Below are 23,825 nucleotides of genomic sequence, written 5' to 3'. Positions count from 1 at the left end.
AAATAAAAAGATACTTGCAAAGTCCTTTAGTTGTGTCATTCCCTCCTCCTCCACTCTACTGCTTTCAGATCCATATGCATAAAAAAATGGGCTTGTTTTTTTTTTTTTTTTTTTTTTTTTAATTTTAACTGTTATATGATTGGTCGTTGGAGCTGAAGCACCAATGGAGAAGATGCTTTATGGAGATGAGAGTACACCCCCTTGCCTTCCCACACACGTTTTGGAGGAACATAGGAGATGTACCAGTGCCCGGACTCCTCTGCTCCCATTTCCCCCACCCAGAGCATTCCTTTCATTTTATATTTCCTCTGATAAGTGACTGACTGCAGCCTCCTTTTTCCCCCTTTCTGTCCTTGCGGGACCGCGTACACGTTGGACATTGTTCATTTCTCCCTCTGCCAGGCTTGGAGCCAGTGTCAAGTAGGTCCTGTTACAGCTCAGTGCTAGTTGTTTTTTAATGGGTCTTTTTATTTCAGGTAGGTTTGTGTGTCGATTCAGAAGGCTTGCTTATTTTCTTCCTTGTTGATATCTGCCAAGCTGCTGGATAAGGCTATTCATACTCCAGGAACTGTTTGTGATAGAACAGCAAATATCTGCAAGAAAGCAGAGGTACAGTTTCAGCTTCGTGCCGCGCATCGTAGCAGATCAGCATTGCCATTGATGCGATCGTCAGAAACGAGAGCTATTAATGCTGTTATTCTTTTCAATTTGAAGCAATCCCAGGGATGTGCCAGCTCCCTGCAGTAAGGAGGGGAAGGAGGGAAGCCAGCTGAAGCGATTTTACCAGCTACTCAGGAAAGGGAACATTTATTTGTCAGTCAAACCCTTGTGCTGTGCACCTACCTAGAGCCTGGAAGCTCTGGAAGATGGGACAGTGTTGATGCCCAGACAGGCAGCATCCAATTAACACATCATGGCACAAAATACAACAGTGGTGCTTTAAGATGCAGCTGTTGCTTTAGAGTCCCACAGCCAGAGCTCCAGCCATTAGGAATACCACAAACTGTCTGCCATTTACTCTGACAAACAGAAAGAACCGGGCACGTGGGTGAAAGCTCACGTGTCCCAACCAAACACGACTCACATATGCCTCAATCTGTACTTAAATCTGGTGTTTTAGCAGGATGGAATTCTTCCTGTCCTTAATGACTGTATGTGCACTGCTACATAGCAGAACCCAGCCCTCGGGCAGGTACACCAGCAGGAAGCAGACTGATCTGCGTCCTCTTTGCACACCAGACACTGACAGGCTCACCGCACAGCCCAGCTGAAATGCTTCAAAGCGATCTGTGGGCTTTCCAATTAGTACTGTTCTGTGTCCAGTCCTACGGAGCTCCCCTTGCACAGAGCAGGTCTACTCAGTCTCAGCCTTAATCCGAACCAGGGAAAATGGATCAGAGATCAAAGCGGCTCTCAGCGAGCCAGATGTGAAGTGGTTGTGTTGCAGATCCTCTTCTCATTGCCTATGGCCGCTCCTTCCGGAGATGTACCCCATCCCAGGGACAAAGCTGGCCCCTCCTTATTCAATAAAGACAAACTTATTTCTTCTGCTGACCTCAAAGCAAGAGTTAGCATTAAATGATTTGACCAAAGCAAAATTCAGATCTCAGAGGAGACTTTTTTTGTTTTACTTCCCAGTTGAAGATCAGAAAAGGAAAAAATAGGAAAATCTGGCTAAAAAAATTGCAAGCTGAACATCTGTGCCTGCAGGAATTAACATAAATGTCATGAATAATTAAAACAAAACCCAAACAGGCTTATCTTTCCTGTAGCAAGCCCACGGTTGAAAACACCAAAATTAAGATTTCACTTCTTTAAGGTTAACCTTATTCTTGAAATATATCCCAATCCCCAGTGATTCCCTCAAATCACAGAATATCCTGAGTTGGAAGGGACTCACAAGCACCGAGTTCAATCCCTTTGGGTTCTCTGATAGTTTTATCTCCTTCTTACACTGTGGCACCACAAACTGCACACAGTTCACTTACCCTTCACTGTCTAGTACATCCTTAATGCTAGCCTTGGTGATAATGGCATCATCACACTTGAACCACTGGTCCTTGTGTTGCCGGATGAAGCTGGTATAGTGCCCGCTCTCCAAGGTTCCCTGGTGATTAACTACTGCAAACAAGGAATACCTGGTACAGAGAAGAGTTAATCAATACGTGGATCAAAAGGGCAAAAATAACTGACATTTTAAAGAGGCAAAAGCTTACGTTCATAAATACATAGAGAAATAGTAAAGGATCAGATCCATCAACAAAATTCCAGCTCTTAACATTAACTGGGAAGAGGCTGTCCCCGCCCAGGGAAAGGGAACATTTTTCTACCTGCTCCTACTGCAGCATTCCCTTCTGATGACAGCCACCAGTTTCACCAGTACAAGCTACTGAAGATTTTTCTTCTAGAACACATTAATGTTGATGCATTCCCACAGAGGACCACTATCTAGTCAAACCTTTTGCTTTCCTCTACTGAACTAGCTAACTCCAGTGAGCCAGAAAAAACACTTGAGGGGTAGGAGAGGAGGTAATCTTAAGCTTAGCCAATCTTCAGCTATTTCCAGTGATAAATTGCTGTACTGATTAACTGTCCTTAATTTGGAAAGTCTGCATCTATTTTGAAATACTGGATATATTCAGCCTCTACTTCCACCTCTCAGATGTTTCTGTGCATTTGTTTGCTAGCCTGAAAGCCAGCAGATATCTCAGTTTGAAAGAGAGGTGCTGACACACTGACCAGGCTGCCTTTCACTTCTTTGCTCTAAGATTTTGCTCCCTGCCATGCATATACTTGTGTCTCCTTCTGGAATGTTCTCCACTCTTTACCTCTTTCTTACAATGCTATCCTCCAAACTACATACAAAGACAGCTGCACAACGATAAAACAATCTCACTAATCTCCCTTGATATTATCCTACTTATCTTCAAAATCTACAGAGCTCTTTTGACATCGGCGCTGCAGCACAGCTCCTGCTCCAGCTGAGCCCCTACAGAGCTGCAGATGTCTAGAAGTCATCTTTATCCGAGATGGAGCCCCTCATCTTTTGTCAGGACAGACAACGCCTTGCAGCCCTACGTGGAGGATTCTCGGATTGCCACAGCAGTTCACTGGCATGCAGCATGCTAAGCAACTTGGACACCTCTGCTGCTACCTAATCACCTTATCTTCTTCTTCATTAACAGCTTCTTCAACCTATGTCATGTGCAGTCCTCAACAGTGATCAATTTTGTTTTCTTTCAGATCCTGGCTAACAGCATTAAACACCATGAATCTGATGAGTCAATCCCTTTAGGACCACTTGTAGCACATGTGGTTGGTATCTGCTTCTGTGACAACTGTGATAAGGCCTAGTTAGCTGGTGGTTGTTGTTTTAAATCTACTGCATGATTCCAGATTCTTAATGAAACTTTTAGTGCCAAATGAAATCTGAGGAATTCATTGAGGGATTTAAATACACAACATTAGCACGACTGCAGCAACCAAACCTGTAACCTTTATTAAAAAAAAAAAAGGTTTGTGTTAGTATCTCTTTTTCCATAAAGCTACGTGTATTGGTTTCAATTACTCTCCTCTACATTCTTGAACAAGTCCTGTATCAGCCACTTCGTTACTGTGACTAGAATCCATGCATGATCACTGGAGTCATCACATCAGAGCTTACTTTCAATCCTCTGGGATTTTTGTTAGTAGCATAGAAATAGGAATATTTAAAGGCAACACACACCCCTTTGGGTACTGGGACCATAACTTCTAATTTTGACCACAGATCAATTGCTGGGGTTACCATCTTCAGATCAGTAAATTAGCTGCTACAGATCCACGGAAGGGAATGCAATCGTGGCAAACCAAGCTTTGCTTTGCAACAGTTCAGACTTACTGTGCTGCCAAACGCGGTAACGCACTCTGCGCTGCAGGATATACAGCAGGCTGTATATCTCCTTCTAGAAGCCAACTACACCCTTCACAGTAGGAGTCATGGAATGTACCACTTACTTATTATCATTGTTTAGACTATCCGTCGGCTGCTGGTATTGCCCGTTCATTCTGCTCTCTTTACTGCAACACACACACACACAAAAATCCAGTCACTTAAAGCAGTGGCTTCCCCAACCGAGGAAATAGGTTTTACATGACACAGCCTGTTTGCTCAATCCAGGTCCTAATTCAAAAGCTCAGTGCTGCTTAGCAGCAGAGAAGGGCTGCTGATCAGGATGCCAAAGATGCTTTATTTGCTCTTGCAGCAACGCTACACAGAAGCACTGTTTCTCCTGCCAGTCAAGGCTTCGGCGCTGCAAATACAGATCTGTTCATGTCAAATGTCCTATCCAAAAAGCTTTAAAAAAGGTTAAGAAACAATTTGTATTTTAAACCTGCTAAAATATCTAATTACATCAATCCCTTATCCTCTGATGGGTCAATCATCCTGTCTCTGACTTGTAAATTCATTTTGTGTTTTGACAGCAGCAATAGGATTATGCTGTTGATTTCATAGGCGATGAAATTCAGACTACTGAGCTATGCCTCCCGATTATCCCCTCTATATTCCATTATGCTTGGTAACTTTCATCAGCAGAGTCTGTTCTATCCATGGAGAATTCACCACAGAGGAACAGAAGAGTCTCAAAATCTCCAGAATGTACTGGAACAAACCATATATTCTTAATATAACAGTATTTAACAGAGCTTCAGGGCTCTCCTTTCTCTCCTAGAAGATGGAGCTATTTTTCTTCAGGGAAAAGGTTTGAAATTACTGTGAACATTTCAGTATCAAATAGATATTGTGCTCAGAGATGTCATGTTTTGGGCTTTCTGCACTGCTTCGGATACAAATTAAATCTGAATGTCTTCTCGTATATTTGAAGGGAATACCTGATAAATACTCGTTAGTTGAGCTGATTAAATTTCTTCCTTATGGAAGGAAAAACTTTACAGTTTTGTTCAATACAAACATTACGTCTCTCCCAAACTTGGAAGGTGGGAGAAGCCTTCCTGTTCGTTTAAGTACCAATTAGAAATACCTGCTTTAACACGAACTACGTGCTTTTGCTGAAGCCTTCTTTAAATAGAAGTTGAAGGTACAAACCAACCAACCAAAGCAGGTCTGCGTGTGCACAGGAACAGAGAGGAAATATTTCTATAACCTCAGAAATACCGGGCTGGGCACTGGGTTGCATCTGGTCTGCAGGGCACCAGCTGTGACATGAGATGACTGCTAGGTGGGCGCTCAGGTCACGGGGGCCAGAGCACAGAACTTGTACATCTGAAGCAACAACGAATCTGAATCTACAAATTTAATATGCAACCAAAACCACACTGAATGTGAATTAAAAAAAAATGATGTTCAAATTTCAAGTCTTTTCTGAAACACCAAACTCAATAGTTTATCTAAAATTAGTTTAGGAAAGATATACATTTCAAGAGGAAGCTTACAGTAGAAGTACCACTATAGATACTGCTCTGTAACCTCTATTCTCAAACCTCGATTTCAGTGAGAACTACTGGTGATAGATGGATGGTTGGACTGGGTGATCTTGTAGGTCTTTTCCAAGCTTGGTGATTCTATGATTCTATGATGATTCAAGGATGTTTCATGATGCACGTGCATGGAACTGGTAATGTTCCGTCCAGGTCTTCAGGGGATCTAGAACGTGGTACATACCTGGAAGCCATGAATGGTGTCATGTCCAGCTCCAGTGGAAATGAGACATACGTAGTGATCTTTCGCCTCAGTTTGGCTGAGTGTTCAAACCGCTGCGGACAAAGTGGAAGAATTTTTTTTTTTCTTTTGAGATAGACAAAGCCTCTCTCTATTATAAACATCCCAAGCTTAGGTACGGTAACACGAAAGCATATCAGCAGTCAGCAGCTAGGGACACTCCCAGATTTTTTCTACCATCTAGCTGGACTGGGATCCCCCAGGTAAACGCTAGAAGACGTTCTACTAGGAAAATAAGTCACTATTTGTGGAAGGAAAATAAAACAATATTTATTAGATTGTTTACCTTAGTGTCTATCCACACAAATTTATTCCCAACTGATGTTAAAAAATACACTGAACAGACAGCAAACACAGCTTTAAGCAGAGAAGTGTTCAGTTCTACCATGCACTATTCGAATGCACTGCAGCTGCTGCCTACACTAACACACAAAACTGATGCCTGTAAAAGCTTGCTATCAGATTCACACATTCAATCCACTCATCCAATCATCTCAGATGACACAAGTCAAGACTGCACAGGAATACCAATTCAAATTAAGGCAAAAATGGAATATGGTCATAAAAGAGCCTTGTCCCTCAGCCAGAAGCAGCCTGCAGTACCCACCGCCCTTTCTTCATCTTGTCGATTGAACATTAAATAGAAACGGGAACAAATGACAGAAAGACATGAATGAGTTTCTATTTAAAGGCAGCTTCCCTCTCCATTTCTCAGAAATTCTGCTCTATTTACACTTCTAGTTAATTATTTTCCAATTGTGGTGCCATAACAATTCCCTAGCAACAGATCCAGACCTGAACAGCGAAGACTTCCACAATTCTTATCTTTTGTGCTTCTCTTTTGCTTTAACACATGAAATGAAATTTGCATTTTGAATGGGCAGGACAACACAATCACTTAGGAAAAATCATTTATTTTCAAAAACATCTTCAATTATTCTGTGTAACTCTGAGGGGTTCAGCATATGGATACTGCCTTGTCCAAAGGGCAGAATCACCTATACATCTTGCCAGGTACTCTGCATTAAAGGAAAAAGAAGGAAAAAAAGAAAAAAGAAAAAAGGAAAAAACCCAAAACTCTTTCTTAAAAACAAACAAACAAAAAAACCTCAAAGCCGAGCAGCCAGCGAAAAACTCTTAAAACCTCAAGCCAGCCATGCAGGAACCTCCTTCAGGAAGACAATGAACAGCAGCAGAAAAACAAAGGAACAGCATAGCTGCCTATTCCTCTCAGGTACTACCTTTGGCTTATCACACTGCATATTGCCTGGTTAACATGGAAGAAGTAACCCAGGAAATTCTGGTATTTAAGAGGGTGACCACCTGAAGGCACAATTGTCCCAAACAGTCTTAAAAGACCAGTAAGTTACAGAAGTGGAAGTTCTTCCCACCTGCACTATCCTTTCTCTACTGGAAAGCAGAACCAAGCTCTTCTCATGAATGCAGACCTTCCTGTGGCATCCCATGTTGTCTTTAATAAGCTTCTGTATGAGCCAGATTTTGAGAATAAATTTTAAATTGCTGCTACGCTGGCTATGGAGTTGCTATGTAATTCAGCAGTTCCAAGCTACAATCATTTCTCGAATACAATTTGTGAGCTGCTCAGTGCGACAGTGACACTGTAGATACACAGAATATTAGATTTTCCAGTATGAATGCAGTGAACTAGCTTAGAGACCACTGGAAAATAAACCTGAAGAAATCACTACAGCAAAACCCAAGATTTACTTTGCCATGACAAGTGTAAGATAAAGGCCTATTTCCAAAACTGTTGAAGTTACTCACGTGTTTTACCAAAGTTCGTCATCTAAAATCTAATTAACCAAAAGTAGTGTATGGAGAAAAGGCTGGAAAGAGAAGCAGTAGAAGCCTTCAGCGGTACACAGCACAGAGACTGCTGTTCAAAATGTTTCCAGTTGCCATGGCCATAGGTGAAATGCTGCTTTTCCTTACCTAGCTTACTTGATACTAGTATCACCAGATAGACAGTTTCTAGAGCTGAGGACAGTGACCATCAGTCGCTGCCTAGCAATGATGGGACTCTGTCATTCTTTCCAGGAGACACTCAAGACCTGAGATCCGTATCTGAACAGCTCACGCAGATCAAAGATGCAGTTACATGACGGCTGCTCCCATCAAGGCCCACGGCATTGCTTTTCAAGGACCCTCTGCCTGCTGATGCAGCATGACAGTCATCCTCTGTGATAGATGCCTACTTTGCACCACAGTCACGCTCTTTTTATTTAAGACATAAATCATCCAGGACTTAACTATCTGAGGGCACCAACTATGACATACCTCCCATCTGACATAATTTGGATTGGAAATACTGAAGACTAATCTTGAGTGAATTAGTTGGGAAGATAAAAGAATGCTTCCTTGCTACAACCTCTGCATGCTTTCCCTTCAGCACAGAGCTTTCTCTGAGGCATCCGTTGAGTAGAAGCATAGAAACATTACCACGCAGAAGGAATAAGCATTACTAGAGACTGGTCTTTAGGCTGGTTCAGGTATCATGCCAGCCTTCCACTTCACTTCTAGATTCTTGTTAGTTCTCAGAGGTGTACTGCAAATCTACATTATAGGTAATATAATGGTATCTTAATAGAACATCTAGCTAGGCATGCAACTTGTCCCTCACATTAAGTGATAAAATAAAAGAAGAGTCAGTGAAAGATCAATTCCTGGACTATCTTCTACCTCATCCTCTGAAAGAGGAATATACATCCTGTGCTCGGTCTGCCCCCTGTGAACTTACTTTGAGATGAAAACAGGCCACAATGGGTAATTTCTTCATAGTGAGTTGTTTGGTAGATTCCTGGTAGCTATGGCAACCACTACATTTGATTTTGGCACTGCTTCCTAGATGTTCTGGCCTTGTAAACCTGAAAAATATATTAAAAAGCAAAAGGATGCACAATATGATCAGACTTTTTCCACGCATGCTGAAATCACTTTTCACTGTTACGTGCGTCTCCCCAGCACCTCAGTGTATGTCATTCATGGCTTTTAAGTGACATTTTGGGGAAAGATGAAAAAACAACACACCACCACTACTATAGGTATTCAGGTTAAGTGCCATGGTTCAGATACCCAAACTGGACATTTATCATTGCTCTACCTGGGCACACTGCACCAAAGTGCATCAGTAACTAAGAAAGGAGCTACATGTTCATTTGCCACCTTCCAAAGAACAGTTAATTTTCAGATGGGTAGCAAAGATTTGTTTTCAAAACCAAAAAAACAATGTGGAAATTGTGAAGCAAGTAGACAGACTTCTGTGGTCAGCTGCACACCAGTCTGCAGGACACTCCGTGCCTGTAGCCCTCCAGGGCTAGGGTCAAAGCTCAGATGTCATGGAGACACACTACTGTTTTCAACCACGTAAAGCCACATTGCCTGCAGCAGGCAGTGTAAAATTTATCCTTTTGCATCACGTGGCAACTGGATTTGATGGCTTATTGTTAGGCCCTCTGTTGCTCTTCTATTTCTTTCTCACTTGCCTTATGCAAAACCTGAAATAGGTATAACATGTTGTTTGGGGATTATGCCATGACAAAGCGTCACTTACTCCCATTGTTCACTGCCACCTGTGGAGAAGAGAATGGAGCCAAATGCTTTTTACCCCACCAAAATTGTATTTGTCTCAGTTCATACCTTCGCAAGCAGTCTGTGAGAGTGGTGGTGCCTGATACATGGCTTTCCCCATTTACGACACTGCCATCACTCCCCGGACTCAGAGGCCAGAACGGGGTGGAGGAGCCTGGCAAATCCAAACTGATGTCCCAAAATGGGTCTATCGTTGTGGAAACGCCACTATGAAAAAGAAAGCGGTTTAATACATACTCGAAGGAAGTAAAACGAATGGGTTCCCTCACTTGAGAGTGCATACCAACCAGATATTTACTCTTAAGAACTATGGGATCTACATCACCCCTAGAGGGCACTCAAAGATGACAAAAAGAAAAATACATGCATACATATATATGTAGAGTTGCTCCAGAGTGTTCTCCCACACTTCCTTCTTGTTCAGTGTTTTAGGAAATGCATTTCAATGCAAAAATATGTTTATTTGTGAACCAGACGGGTTACTTAGACATAGAGGTTCTGGTCATGCTACCAACTAACATCAGCAGTGCCAGTGACGTGCAGCTCAACTAGTTCAGAAGGCTGGCGCTCTGCTCAAGACATGGAGGGCCAAATAGTTCTGCCATACAGCACTGCACTGAATTAAGCTTTGCAGTTCAAATGACAATCTCTTACAGCATTTGGTATTTGAGAGGCCAAAGAGTAACTGCATCAAGAAGTGTACATTCTCAAACAAATTTCTGTCCAAGACAGCTGAAGGCAAGCCAATAGCTAGACTACGGAGAAAGCTGATCAAAATTGCAGTCTGCACTGCCTCAAACCCCCAGCTTGGAAGCATTTTCTGATTGCATTCATTACGCCTTGTTGTTGTTGTTGAGTTCCCTCTTCTTCTAAAAGTAGACTCTTTGACTAGGAGATCTCACCAAGCCTACAATATTCTGCCTTTCTTTCTTCTATCTTCATTTGTGCAAAACTCGTGAATTTTTAAAAGAAAGTTTCTTTTGTTAAAATTTCTTCAATGTTAATATCAACTCATAATACACCGAGCGTTTTACTACAAGGATTCTGTGGCTCTACCAGAGAAAGTACATAAGTTCATACTTTTTCCCCTACAGCAAATCTCCTGCGTATCTCTCCAGGAAATATAGAATAAAAACAGATTTAACCGAGCACAGCACAACTGTCCATCTACAGGACACTGCGGATAATTATAAAGAATACAAGACAAAAAAAAAGTTTAAAAATCAAGAATTCTGACTTCTGAACTGTGGCAACACCAAACATCTTGAAAGAGAAGTCAGCTTGCTCCAGTACACAGCAGAACAACAAATACAATTTTTCTTACTCTTGTAAGACATTCACTTGCTTCTGCCTGAGACCTAACATCAGCCTCTCTGAAACCTCTCCTGATGACACCTGGGGCTCCCAACTGAAGGAAAATATGGTTGCATATCAGAATTTTCTTCAAATGCGGTGAGAGTTGCACACTTCTGGAACCAAAGGGATCTGCAAGTCTTTTTCTCACAAACTTGGACATCAACCACCTTTTACACAGTAGTAAGAAATTTATATTCCTACGTCTGTGAAGCTTCCTTTTGTTGGTATGTCTTAATATATGATAAGTTATTAGTAATTTACTGCATTTAGCTGATGTTGTATTTAAACAGTTCTCATCTTGCAGGAATTTTGCTGTTATTTTACTGATGCTGAAGAAATGACTCAGTACACTGCTGCACCAGAGAGCGCGCAGCTTCAAACCAGAGCACAGAATTGGAGTAAAAACACTTACTGGCAGACTTGACAGGTAACATCAGACTGCAGTCCGCCTGTGAAGATTTGGTCTATGATGCAGTTACAGTGGTTGGGGTTGTTGGCCTTCTTCCCATTATCATCACCTGGAGGAATGCAAACACAGACTGAGAAGTCAAAAACCCTCCTAGGGAATAGTGGTTTGTCTCGGACTGTGCCTCCAGTAACTCTTTATAATGAAACTCAAACATACTGCAAGTTCACATAGACAATATGGAACCCCGAAAACACTGCAAATAAAAATGAGGAGACAAAAAGAGAACTACGAAAAATAGAGAATCAGAAGGTGACCAAATGCAGTTAACTCCTGTAGAGGTGAAGCTATAACAGTTGTCAGCAAATGCCTTTCCATGGCACAGCCCTGTTTCCCTTTGCAGAGATTTGCTTTGTGCTATCTGGTGTGAAGATCAACTCCTAAGACGAAAGAACTGCCAAAATGGTTAATGAAAATGACTCTCTAAACTTCACTAAGAGGGCCACCGTGCAACATTTGCAGCTACCCAAACGGCCAGAGCTTTACCACAAAGCACTGATTTCTGCTTAGGCAGAGTTTTGTTATTTTCCTAAACGAACACAGAGGAGAAACATCAGCAAATGCTGCTTTGTAATTCTTCCACCCTCAACTTCTGAGGGCTGTGCAGGGGAGGAGTGCTGCTGAGACCACCAGCCTTCAGCCTGCTGCCTGCATCCTGGGCTTTCAACACCAACATTTACCTTCCATTCACGTTTTCACCGGTGAGAAAATGAGAGATGCCCTATCAGAACTGGAAAGATAAGTGCTGCATCTTCCTGCAGCTTCTTCAAAGACACAGCAACCCCCTAGCTTCCCAAGGGATATGATGGGCACACACCTATCTCCTACACCCTATGAACTGTCACTGCAGGTCTAAGGAGCGCAGCAATTGATTTTTATGATGAGCGCTGAGAGAACGCCAATTCAGCTTTCTTAGATTAACCAGAGGATGAAGTAAATAACCAATAATTTCTCGGCACAGTTCTCAGCTTTGAAGCATGTTCCTTCTACTCTCTCTCCATAGGTAATAGGAGTGACACTCTTCTCCTTTGATTTCTTAGGTAGGTTAGATGGAGTCAGTTTTGCTTTGTAAACAGATGCACACACATCATTTTACAGGAGCAACTAATTATTTTGTAAAGTACATTTCCAGATGTCTTCCAATATCCCATAACAGAAACTGCTAAGACAACACAGTTCTGCCAGCTTCCCTGGGATCCTTAACTTACTACCAAGTATTTCCATTTCAGAAATCAAATACCACACTGCTGACTCCTCAAATCACAGCTGTCGCTCAAAAGTAATTAATTTCTAGATGAGTGTGTCCAAAACCACCTAAACAAAACAATGTAAGGTTTTCTTCGCTGGATTCTTCTTGCAGCAGTCTTAAGAAGGGACAACCCTTTTTCCATATGAAACATAAGAAGTTTGTAGGAAGACATTACTGACTAAGGTTCCACCTGATCCTAAGTATGGAAATAACGACGTGGGTGACACCTACCAATGGCAGTTGGCCACCGGAGTCAATTAGATCCTAAATGTCTCAGCCAAGCTCTCACCCATCTGCTTTACAACTTTGATTTGAGATGCCAAGAATCGCATACTGTTTCCTTGAAATGGTTCTTGAACAAAACATTCTACAATTGGATTTGAGATGTGTGAGCTTCCAGGTAGGGGTGACCTGGACTCAGTCTCAGACATTTTTTTTATCAGAATTTCTGCTGCATCTTACTGATCTCAGGATCCTCAGAAGGGCTGAACTATGCTAAGGTAGAGTGCACACACAGACCGTGCAAGACATTCCTCACCTTTACAAAAAGATCACGTACAAGCTTTAAACACCACATGTGGATTTAAAAAAAAATGTATAAACTTATGCTTTCTATCTTTGCTTTTAACGCTCCATTAAAAAAACTAAAACAACAAAACAAGACAACTGCTACATTCCTGTAATCTCACCATTCGAGATCGATTCCCTCCTGCTATTGCGAGAGGGCAGAAGCAGAGAATGAGCATCCAGAGAGTGTCAATGCACCGCAGGTAATGTCCCTGCTGGGCACCTGTAATAGGCAGCCATCGCCGCCTCCAGGAGAGCAAGAGCTCCCTTTTCAATTACACAAGGCAATTAGCATCAGCGACGAGAGGGTCTCAAAAGAATATCCTGGCAAGCTTGTTCCCAGCAAAACAGAAGGGCATTACCCACTCAACATTGTTTCCCATGACATTTGGTTGGAGGAGAGGGGGGTGGGGGAAGTCAGATTACCACCTACTTGCGCTAGTCAATATGGAGCAGATGCTGAGAGGAGGGATATTATGCAGCTGAGAACTGAAAGCTGCGAGATTGCTGCACTCATGTTAAGGTTACCTTCAACATTTCAATCTTCCAAAGTCGGTTTTACCTTTTGAAGTTTGATTTTTAAAGCTGTTCCTAATTCTTACTGGGAAAATCAGCAGCTTGTTGTAAAAGGTTGGTGAGAACAAGTCTAAAACTAAACTCAAAAATACATCAATATACGCATTCATATAGTTAAGAGAAGGAAAGAAAATTACTTTAAAGCTTGGATTCAAATTAAATGAAACTTTAAAAAAATGAACTGTTACTGTGCCTGTGCATTAACCAAGCGCATTAACTTGTGCTCCAAGATATACACGTTTGATATACTACTGAAATTAAATCATAATTAATAATGGTAAAAACAGATATACAGATTACTTTTTAACTTTGAGTGCGGTTTTGAAATAAAAACAAATTAGTTTTGCCTCTGACTTCCCTATTTTAAAGGAGAAATAGGAATTAAAAACTAGTAACATTTTAAATGGGGACATTTATCAAAACAAGACAGAAACGTTGAGTGTTCTGCTTCGCTTTGGTCCCCACCGTTCTGAACACGTCCTCGTTGCTCTCCATCATAAAGCGCTGTACACATTAATTCATACGGACTGCAGCAGATGACATGTTTCACAGACATATGCTTTACCAGTTCCTAAGAATATCCTGCAGAACTCACAGTGCAGGCTGCTGCTTTGCTCCCAAATCTCAGCGCAGCATTCTTTCCCTGTCATGATCCTCAGCACCAGACTTCAGATTTGCTTTGTAGCAGAGCTTGTTAAAGTTGAACGCAAACTGCTTCATGAGAAGCAGATCAATAAGGAACCATCAACTTTAAACCGTCGCGTTCTGTTGCTGTTAGGGAACTGGGTAGCACTAGGTGAATAAAGCTCGGGATCAAAATGGAGCATTACTTCAATTTTTCTATCCTGCTTTTCAAATCTTAGCATAGGAAGCCACGTACCTACTGCTCTTTGATGGTGTTGCTCTTGTAATTACAAAAAAAAAAAGAAATACTACTAATCCCAGAGAAATCGCTGGCTGTAACTTTTGAATTGCAGACTTGCTCCATACAAAAAAAAAAAATCAACAATTTTGGCCTAAGTTTCTCCAATTTTGAGCAAGTACAAGACACAGTTAGTAAAATGCGAAGTACTTGGATGAATGCAACTGCACCATCACAGGAGCTTCTGGAATTATAAAGGAATTTCTCCCACAGCACTGATGGCTGGCTTGCTTGCCATACTGGCTAACAGCTGACCTTACACTATACGGGTGGGCAGACACAGCCCTACATGACACTCCTCTAACAAATGAGGAAGCCTGGGACTCCTGGAGGATCCCACACTAAGAGCAGGTTATCCATTGTGTGTCATGCACTGAACACCCTAAGAACGCATGCAGGAAGCAACAGATCAATGCCTGATCATTTCAGCATCTTCTATATTCCAAACAAATTCAGATACTGAACATCAAAGTTGCTGTGCTTTGAAAGATCAAAGTCAACATATGCCAAAGTCCAGGTGAGTGATTAGGCTTCAATACAAAGAAGGTGGCCATCACCTACACGGCCAAGCTTTTCATAGCATCACTCTGGCAAAGAGACCAATACGTGACTGCAGAGTGAGCTCTGAATGTCATTTTGAAGCTTTTGCGGGGAGCAGGACCACAAATGCCATCTTACAATAGCACTGCAGAACTCTGAGTGCTATAAAACCAGCCAGGGAGATGGAACTGCAGAAGGTGTAGGCACAACTCGACCAGCACCTTTCAGTAGAAATGCTGGAAGAATAATTCAGACTGAAACAACCTCTTGCACTTTTACTTGGAGGATGCTTTTAAGAACAGACTGCGTGCACAGTCTGGTTAATGGTAGAGAAAGGAGGAATTAACAGCTTAGCCTTTTTTTCCCCCCTCACCAAAACACTACTTTTCAGTTAACCCATCCTTTTCCAGCAGTTGAAATGAGAAATAGTGATGCAGAAGCACTACACTCAATTCCTTTTCCTTCAGACATATCTGGTATCACTGCAGCAGCACAGAGCAGCCCTGCTGGCAATCAGAACGGGCTCAGCACAGCTGTGCTAGCACAGGAGAGCTATCACCTCCCAGATGTGGTTTACGTGGGCGATCAAGCAGGAATCCTGAGCTTCACAATTTCACTAAAATTAATTAAAACCAAGTATTTACTCAATCACCATTAAAAAAAAAGAATAAGAAAGAAGATTCCTATCAGTTTTAAAGGGTGCACATACCTTTGCATCTATGTTAGACAGAGACAATGAAGTCTGCTCTCTGGCCCTCACATTCCTCTTGAAATGGAAGGGCTGGCCAAGCAAAGGGCAGACGAGGACCCCAGTCAATTCACATATGAACTGAATACAACTTTCCTTGTGACTACTTGGGCCGGCCCATACACGAATTTCAGGGCAGATCATTTTGTGCTTGGCAGGATGCAGCATTACAAAACTTATCTTTTAACGCACAACAAAATCGCTTTTTCCAAATTTATGTAATCACAGATCAATAATGAGAATTCACAGCATTCTCTGAATTGCATTAAAGCACTTCCTAGAAAGCAAAGTAAACAGAGTGGAAAAGTGATGACTGGCATCAGCCAAAGAAGCATCATGGGGTATTCATCCTTCTTAACATAAGGAACACTTTGATTTACTTATGAACTGTGGTGATCATGGATGATGTCCAGAAGATGGGGCTTTTCAACAAAATTTTCCTCCCCATGACAGTATTTTTGTTCATTGCATTCTAATTGCAGAACTTGATTACTGTGAAGTGTAAACTTGAAAAGTTTTTTATTTCTTTAAAACAGATCTTTAATACTGGGGGAAAAGCATTATTTGCTTATTGTAGCTTTAGGATGTATTCTTATGAATATGTTTTCACATGAGTATTTTACATGTGTGTCTGTCTGCATGCCTAAGTACGTCAGTGGGCAAGCAGCCTCACTGCACAGCTAAATAACCAGCCCGTTCCAAAGGTGCCTTACTGTGACCATACTTGAAATTCAGGTTTACATGAACTGGTTTGGTTCCCACACAACTGCTCGACCACTTTTTTTAAATGGCTTTGATGTGGCATAGATTATTTACCATGGTTTAATACAAGTCTCTCTCCAGTTCTTCAGAAGCAGATGTTCTAAAACCTGGGCGTACAGACGTCAAGGATCTCATGACAACACCTTCCCACCGGCAGCACCGTAACAATTCAGTTACGTTCATGCAAATAGCTCAAACTTAAGGATTTTAATTAAATAACTGAACTTCAGTCCTTACATTGAATGCCAGTGGTACCCACAAGCCACAAAAGCTCAGTACTAAGGATTCAGAAACCTAGTTCGAGCTCACTCAAAGCACTACAGAACTGTGTGCTGCCAACAAATCTGAGACCTCCAACCAAATGTAGAAGAATCCACGCACATGCCCATGCCCTTTCCAGCCAGGGTGTCGTACAGATCTTCTTCACAGCTTCAGTTTCATTTGGACCACAGAGGCCAAACAGAACCAAGAGTGAAGACACAGCTGAGAAAGCTCCGTTTCGTTGGGAATTCCAGAGATTCTTCATTTAAAGCCAAAACACGTGTAAGAAAAAACAAACTCTTTCCAGGTTATTTCTCAGTTTCAGGGATATTTACAGTTGCCAGCGTGCAGGGACATTTATGCTTGCAAGTTCTTTCTTTTCAATTCTAAGAAAATACTACTCCTTCACAAACTGATCTTGAAGCATACAAGAAATATAAGCATCGCTTTGTATCAGAGAAGGTGAAAAAGCTTCAAAATTTGTTAGGCCAACGGTTCAGAAATGTTACGGCAACAAGAAAATATTTCTGTTTGCAGCTGAGTTGTCTTCACTGTTAATACAAAGCGAGAAAGAGATGAGTATTTGGATACACTATTCCTTATAGCATTTCAACTCTCATTCCATTCAGCTCACTGAATTTCTGTTAGTGATTGCCAGATGACTGACATGTATGTTACAAAAGGACTGCTCTACGGACACCTTTCCTTGGAAGCATTAGCTCTGGAGAAGACCCTTTTGAAGGACACCTATTATGAAACTGAACAAGCACGCCTGCTACCGTGCAAGGCTCTCTCAAAGATAAAAGCAAGACTTCAAAACGTTTCAAGGAAGCAGTAGCAGCCTTCTTTCTTATAGTCCTCTGACAAGCCACACAACTTCTAAGTGCTTTTTCTAAGAGCACTAGAGGAAATTTGAGTGCTTTAAGGCTTATTTTTAGTGACAAAGGAATTGTTTTGTTTTGTTAGCATCAACTCTGCTATCTTCCCTTACAAGCATAGTAGAAATGTCTGGGCAAGTAAGAGAATCAAACTAGATCAAACATCGACAAATCAAAGAATTCTCAGTTTAAATTTTATCCAATTAACAAACATAAAATACAGAATTCCATGCAATATTACCAATCCATTGATTTACATCCTAGACAATTCACTCCTAGAAGCAGGTCACTGAGTATTTTTTACTGCATTGTGCAATTATGTATTTTGTAGAGGTACTAATAAACACAGTATCAAAAATACTTTTTTCTTATTCACTTTTCTATAAGCAATAGGGCAACATGATACAGCAGAATATTATTTAAGCAAAACAGCCTCAGCCTCCCCTATGTTCTTTTCATCACTGATGACACACTACCTCAGGTATACACAGAATTCTCCATCAATTGCCATTTGAAAAGACCATCTCCCAGCCAGTAAGAGAAGAACATGATGGCGATTCAAACCAACGTAAAGACTTGTCTGCTTCTAACTAGGAAATTTTGGCAGCGGGAATAGTCTTCTCCTTTAAGTCTATCAAACATTTTAAAAGGAACTGGCTAAGACTGCTTTACTGGAAGATAAGCTTTGTTCTACCTCCTTCTGATCCAACATTCCCTGTTGACTGAAGACTCGGCACAAGCCTTACCTTTGCAGTGTCTGTGTAGCACATCTAATGCAGCAATGAGGAACTCGTGTGCATCTTGTTGCTCGTACCCTGCTAAATGCCGTGCATGCGTCCATACCAGGTGCAATAACCTATATGGAATGTGAGGAGATCGGTGCCCAGAGTAAAACTGCTCAAAGCAAAGAAAAGGACATGACTGTTAACAAGTTACACAGCCTTAATGCATTTAATTATTAAAATATTTGAGTGCAATTAGTCAAATAAACTTAAATCATTTAACTGCGATGGTCTTAATAATGAAAAAGACAGCTTTTAATCACAGGCTACTGAAGAAATAATCTCAGAATTGAGAAGTTTCCTTCATTCAGCAGTGGATTAGCATTAACAAAAGAGGGACAGAAGACTCAAACAACCTGGTACCAATGACTTTTATTGAAAGAGAAATTTGTGTGTTTGCTGGGTTTCAGTTCTTTCTGAAAAACCTGCCAGGTTCCACTTAAAACAAAACAAACCCAAACCAGTAATGGTCTCTGCTCTCCTGGGTTGAGGTTCAGCTCCTTCCTTACCCCTCTCTATTTCATCCAAGTGCTACTGCTGCAACTCCTTTCATCTCATCTTTCAGAGTCTGCCATCACCTTTTCCTCACTGCTGATGCCAACTCTGGCATCCCCAGCCTGAGGCTAAAGCTTTAGCAGCCCTCCCTGAGCAAGATGGCTTCTGTGTTTGTTCAAGAACTCCTGCACCGTGGTACTGGCCCCAAAAGCAAGACAGAAGCCGGTGGAGCCCCAGCAGAGCATCAGGAAAAGCCCAGAAGAGCTTGTTCAGCTGGGCGTCAGGCTCCATCTGGATTTGGAAACACCGGTTTGCAGCCTGATGAGGACAGAGTAACCGCAAAGGCAAGTTTCCCCATGGCAATGCACCAACATGTATTGATCCAACTGGTATTTTACTGAGGAAGGTTAAAAAAGGAAGTATTTAAGGGTAATATTTTTGACAAGTGGAAATTCGTAACGCCTTTCACCTTCCCTGACCTTTAAAAAGCTATTTGCCAGTAAAGGGTGCCTGCAACACCACGATCACATTTTGCCACGATCCTATCAAACTTACAGACATTTATTTTTAGTTCCTCTTCCCAAACACAGAACACAGCAAGCACCAAATGCACACAACAAAAGTAAGGTTAAAAAACCCAGCAAGTCTGTCATTGCTTGCTCTTACTGGAAATGCAGGCTTCCTTTCCCAGCCTGAGCATTTCCTACAGGTGCAAGCACCGGCCTTGTGCTATACACACAGATTGTCTTCTGAGGGCAAAAGGTGCCAGAACTTGCTCATCTAGTCACAGTGTCGTGTTTTAGTGCATTTCCCTAAAAAGATTATTATTTTTTTTTAAATTATCATGAGCTCCACTTTTTCCAAAGAAGAAGATATACCTCTGCAGCCAAACACCACAAAGTGTTTCTATAAATAAAAACATCAATAGTCAACTGGGATGCCAACAAGTATGACACCGAGGGACTGGAGCAGTGGTGTGGTAATTGAAATCTGCTGACGCAGCTGCTGCTCAACGTAATTCGGGGAACTGCAGCAATAAAACTTCTCTGTTCTGTCACTCCTTACAATTAGTCCCAGAGCCTGCCGGTCATTTTCACCAGCAGCACTCTCCGTAATTACTCGGCTGCAGACACGAGACCTGCCAGCAGATTTTACATTCTCTAGTGCTTCATTAGGATTAGAAGAACCTAACAGGAAGCTTTATTGCATTATTGGTTATTATCACACAGAAACTAGAAACACAACTAGGAAAAACTCTGATGACCATACACATATGCAGGAGTAGGGAAAGCCTCCCTACTCTAATACACCAAAAAATAAACCAAAAGGATCTGAGCGTGTTCAGCAGCAATATTTTAACAGGAATGTATAAAACATCCATCCCAACTCTGCCATTTCCTTGCTGCTGGAAAGACCGACCTATCAGCACTGCTCCAATACACGAAAAAGAAAAAAAGCAGAAGGAAAAGTCAATTTAAAGCCTTATTTATTCATCATTACACAAAGCTTTTCATTAACTGTGCAAACATAAATCGTTGTCTTTGTAAGTCACCTCTAGAAGACTTCAGTGGCACAATTCTTCCAAGCAGAATTTAAAATACTTTTCTCTTTGAAAATGTTTTCAATCCAGCAGTATTGGTTATTTATTTCAAAGAGAATTACTTCAAGCAACTTGAAAATGATTGTTAAGACACTATTTAATTGCTGTTCTGGGTTAGAACACGAGCCGGTGTCCCCATTCGTACACACAACTCGAGTAACAGTGTCTTTCTGTCCCACTTAAATACTTGGAGGATTCTAGGCTTTGTATTTTGCGTTATTGCTATCAAAAATATATCAATACTGGTCAGGGTGGGGAGAAAAAAATAAAAGCATCTGTATTCCTTTCTCCTCCCCCTGCCAAAAACACAAGGATGTTCCCCGGTTCTGTGAACAGACACATCCGACGATGTCTGATGATGTGTATTCAGATGATGTGTCTGAATACTTCCCTGCCTTGGTAATCAAGAATTTACAGGCACAAATCCCAGCCCAGGCTCCAATCCAATTTGAAAAAGCTAAAACCTCCTCTCAGAAATTGATTCTCAAAAGACTTTAAATGTACAGAAAATTTACAGTGGATAAAGAGTGGGTAACATCTCTCAGAATACAAGAACACCTATGGAGGTTTCCCAACAAAAAGTAATGCTTCAAGGAACCAGACAAGCAGCTGCACCTTCAGGCACTGGGTATTTTCTGTACTTGTTTCAGAGATGAGATTTTACTAAATAGGCCCCAAATTTGCATTTTCCCTTACAACGTGCAAGGTCTCTGGCTACAATGAGGGTCCTAACTACTTTTTCTACTTCATACTTCTGTTGTAACTTATTTTAAATACAAGCTATTATTTCAACCCTGTGCAATCTTAAGATATCAAAATCATACATCATCTCATTCTTTTTCCTCTTTGTCCTCACTTCTCACCTCTCCACATAGTTGTGCAGGGCACTTCGACAGGCTGGTGGGGATGACTAATGATGGGAACAAAGGCAGCTTTGTTCTTTACATTTCTGAGTGGACGCGTTGCATTCTGCTGTATTCCCAGGTATTGTTGCTATTCCGGTCAGAGAACACTGACCCACTCATCCTAACACACTGAGCAGTTCTTCTGCAGGTGAACTTACCTAAACCTTGGCGTGTGGACCATCCTGCACTGAACCTTTGTTGGCACAGCAAAACTAAAACACGAATACCAGTAGGTAAAAGAGTACAGCTGTCAGTTTGTCAACTTGTCAGTTTGGAGAACTGACACTCACCACCAACCTACTTCAAGGTGGAAGAATTTTATAGCTTCCTACTTATCACAGAGAAATCACTGATATAACCTATATGACTAAGTGATCTTTAAAAAAAAAGGGGGGGGAATTCATTTTCTGTTTGAACAGCAGAAGAGCAAAATTTGTTAATTTACATATAGTAAGTTTCACTTAATGTTCAAACTGGTCTCTTTCTCCACAAGAATTCTTACTTGCATGCATCCTCCAGATCCCCTGGCATTCCATTTGCCTAAGATCACACCTTCACAAAAAGAAAGGGCGGAGGGGAGATGAAATGAACCCTTGCCCCCATCGTCTGTCACTGGGTAAGATGCCTTGGGATAACTGCATCCGTTAATCCTGGTGGGAAAGCTTCATAAAAACAAGACAGAACCTGAACTAAACTTTCCCTGGTAATTCAATTACAAAGGAATTCTTAAGAATGACAGCACTGAGATCTCTGCTAGCTGGCTGTCCTTCATTCAGGCCTTATCTCTGCAGAGATGCAATAGTTACAATGAAGAATGCTACACCATATATTTGGGATGTGAAAGATAATCATACCAGGACTGTAAGATACCTGTTCTAATTCTGCAGGTGCAGAAATTCCACTGACTGGGAAACAGAAATTTACTATGAGTGCTCAGAGAGCTATAAACACAATGCGTTATTATTACTGTTTCCATGTTAAAATCAGTGAAGTTGGATGCGACACAACAGTTTTGTTCGTGGAGGGCTAAGTGCTAGTTTTACTTCAAGGAGTCACCTTTAGTTCTCCTCCCACAGCACTTAACTGAAATAGAGGTACAGAATATTGCACTGCTATTCCCACAGTCTAAAATCAGGGGTGGTTCTCCGCTCATCCACACGCATCTTACAGAACATCAATTATTAGAACTGATGCAAGTATAGGCATGAATTTTGACTGGGGAAAAGGAAGGCTGAGATTCCCAAAGATGTGTGCGAAATTAAGCTTGATTACAGTTAAATTTAATGAGAACTCTGCACTTAAGCCCCATTATGGTAACTGCCCATTCTTTATTACATGCTTGTACACGGTCTAGCAAAAGCATCTTAGGCCATCAGCAGGGCTCAGCGTACAGGAAAGGAAACACACACCAGTGCTCAGGCAGCGCTGATCCTTCCTCCAGCCACTCCATCTGTAATGCCACACTCACTTCCTCCTTCCCCAAGGGATTCTTTTCCTTAAAATGCACGTGTATAAACAGAATGTGGCCAATTTAATCAGAATTAGACTTTAAACAACAATCTGATGGAAGATCATAGTATTTTTTTTTCCTCTTTAATAAGCAAATACGTTTCTACATTATCAGTCTACAGGAACTATTTCTATACTTTTTTTTTTGTCTAGTGATATTTCCCCATTTCACTGCACATCTGGTCTGAATAATGCTGTAAGCTGCTACCTATTGCTATGTCTGCCTTTTGTTGTTTTTTTTAACCTTCTCTCCAGACAGACTTAGGAATAATTGAAAAATCAATCCAAAAACAAGGATAATATGCAGCTAATGACTGATAAGCAGCATGAAAAGTTACAAGCTGCCGTGAGTGCTGAGTATGATTATAAAGCAACTTTAAACTGGAAAGGCTTAGGGGGACTTCACCTTCCACGTATGCTGAACTCACCTGAACTGAGCTGCTGAGCACAGACACCTCCAGCTACTTTAAATACTTTGTACCAGCACTTACCATTGCCCTGTGTTTTGCTCTGCTTACCAAGAAAGCTGATCTGTCACTGCAGGAAAGGCACAAGGCTGGAGTGTGCGTGTGTGCGTGCTCATTTTTAACAGCATCTCCTTTTAAAACTCGAAGCTTACATTTAGCCATATAGCCCTAAATTAAATAAGACAGCAAAGCTCATCTGCTATCAACCAATGACAAGAACGTGCCCGTCACAAGCAGCACAGATTAGACTTAGGGAAAGGCATGTTGCAAAGCTGGTCACCTGAGTGAGAAAGCAAGAGAACTGCTGCTTGTATAAGCAAGGTACAAACAAGGTACCTTCCTACATCCTCCCAGCCATTAACATGTTTCCATGTAAGAGATGACAGCAAAGAGGGTTTTCTCTGACAGGAAGCA

At 41.4% G+C, this 23,825-nt stretch overlaps 1 protein-coding gene across 2 annotated transcripts in view; it reads right to left on the bottom strand.

Moving 5' to 3' along the window:
* The window catches only part of USP22 (ubiquitin specific peptidase 22), a 54,858-nt gene continuing 31,095 nt past the window's right edge, over nt 63-23,825 (bottom strand). For both annotated transcript variants that reach the window (XM_021411891.1, XM_021411892.1), the window contains 8 exons: nt 18,400-18,547; nt 11,097-11,202; nt 9,377-9,535; nt 8,478-8,604; nt 5,663-5,754; nt 3,997-4,059; nt 1,989-2,138; nt 63-593 (listed from right to left, as the gene is read on the bottom strand). In XM_021411891.1, the coding sequence (XP_021267566.1) occupies nt 551-593; nt 1,989-2,138; nt 3,997-4,059; nt 5,663-5,754; nt 8,478-8,604; nt 9,377-9,535; nt 11,097-11,202; nt 18,400-18,547 (888 nt within the window). In that variant the 3' untranslated portion in view covers nt 63-550. The remainder of the gene's footprint in view (nt 594-1,988; nt 2,139-3,996; nt 4,060-5,662; nt 5,755-8,477; nt 8,605-9,376; nt 9,536-11,096; nt 11,203-18,399; nt 18,548-23,825) is intronic.

Source organism: Numida meleagris, chromosome 13, assembly GCF_002078875.1.
Source record: "Numida meleagris isolate 19003 breed g44 Domestic line chromosome 13, NumMel1.0, whole genome shotgun sequence".
In the NCBI taxonomy this organism is placed as follows: domain Eukaryota; kingdom Metazoa; phylum Chordata; class Aves; order Galliformes; family Numididae; genus Numida; species Numida meleagris.
Note: the sequence above shows the minus strand (reverse complement) of the source record. Positions and strands in the feature narration are given on the sequence as shown.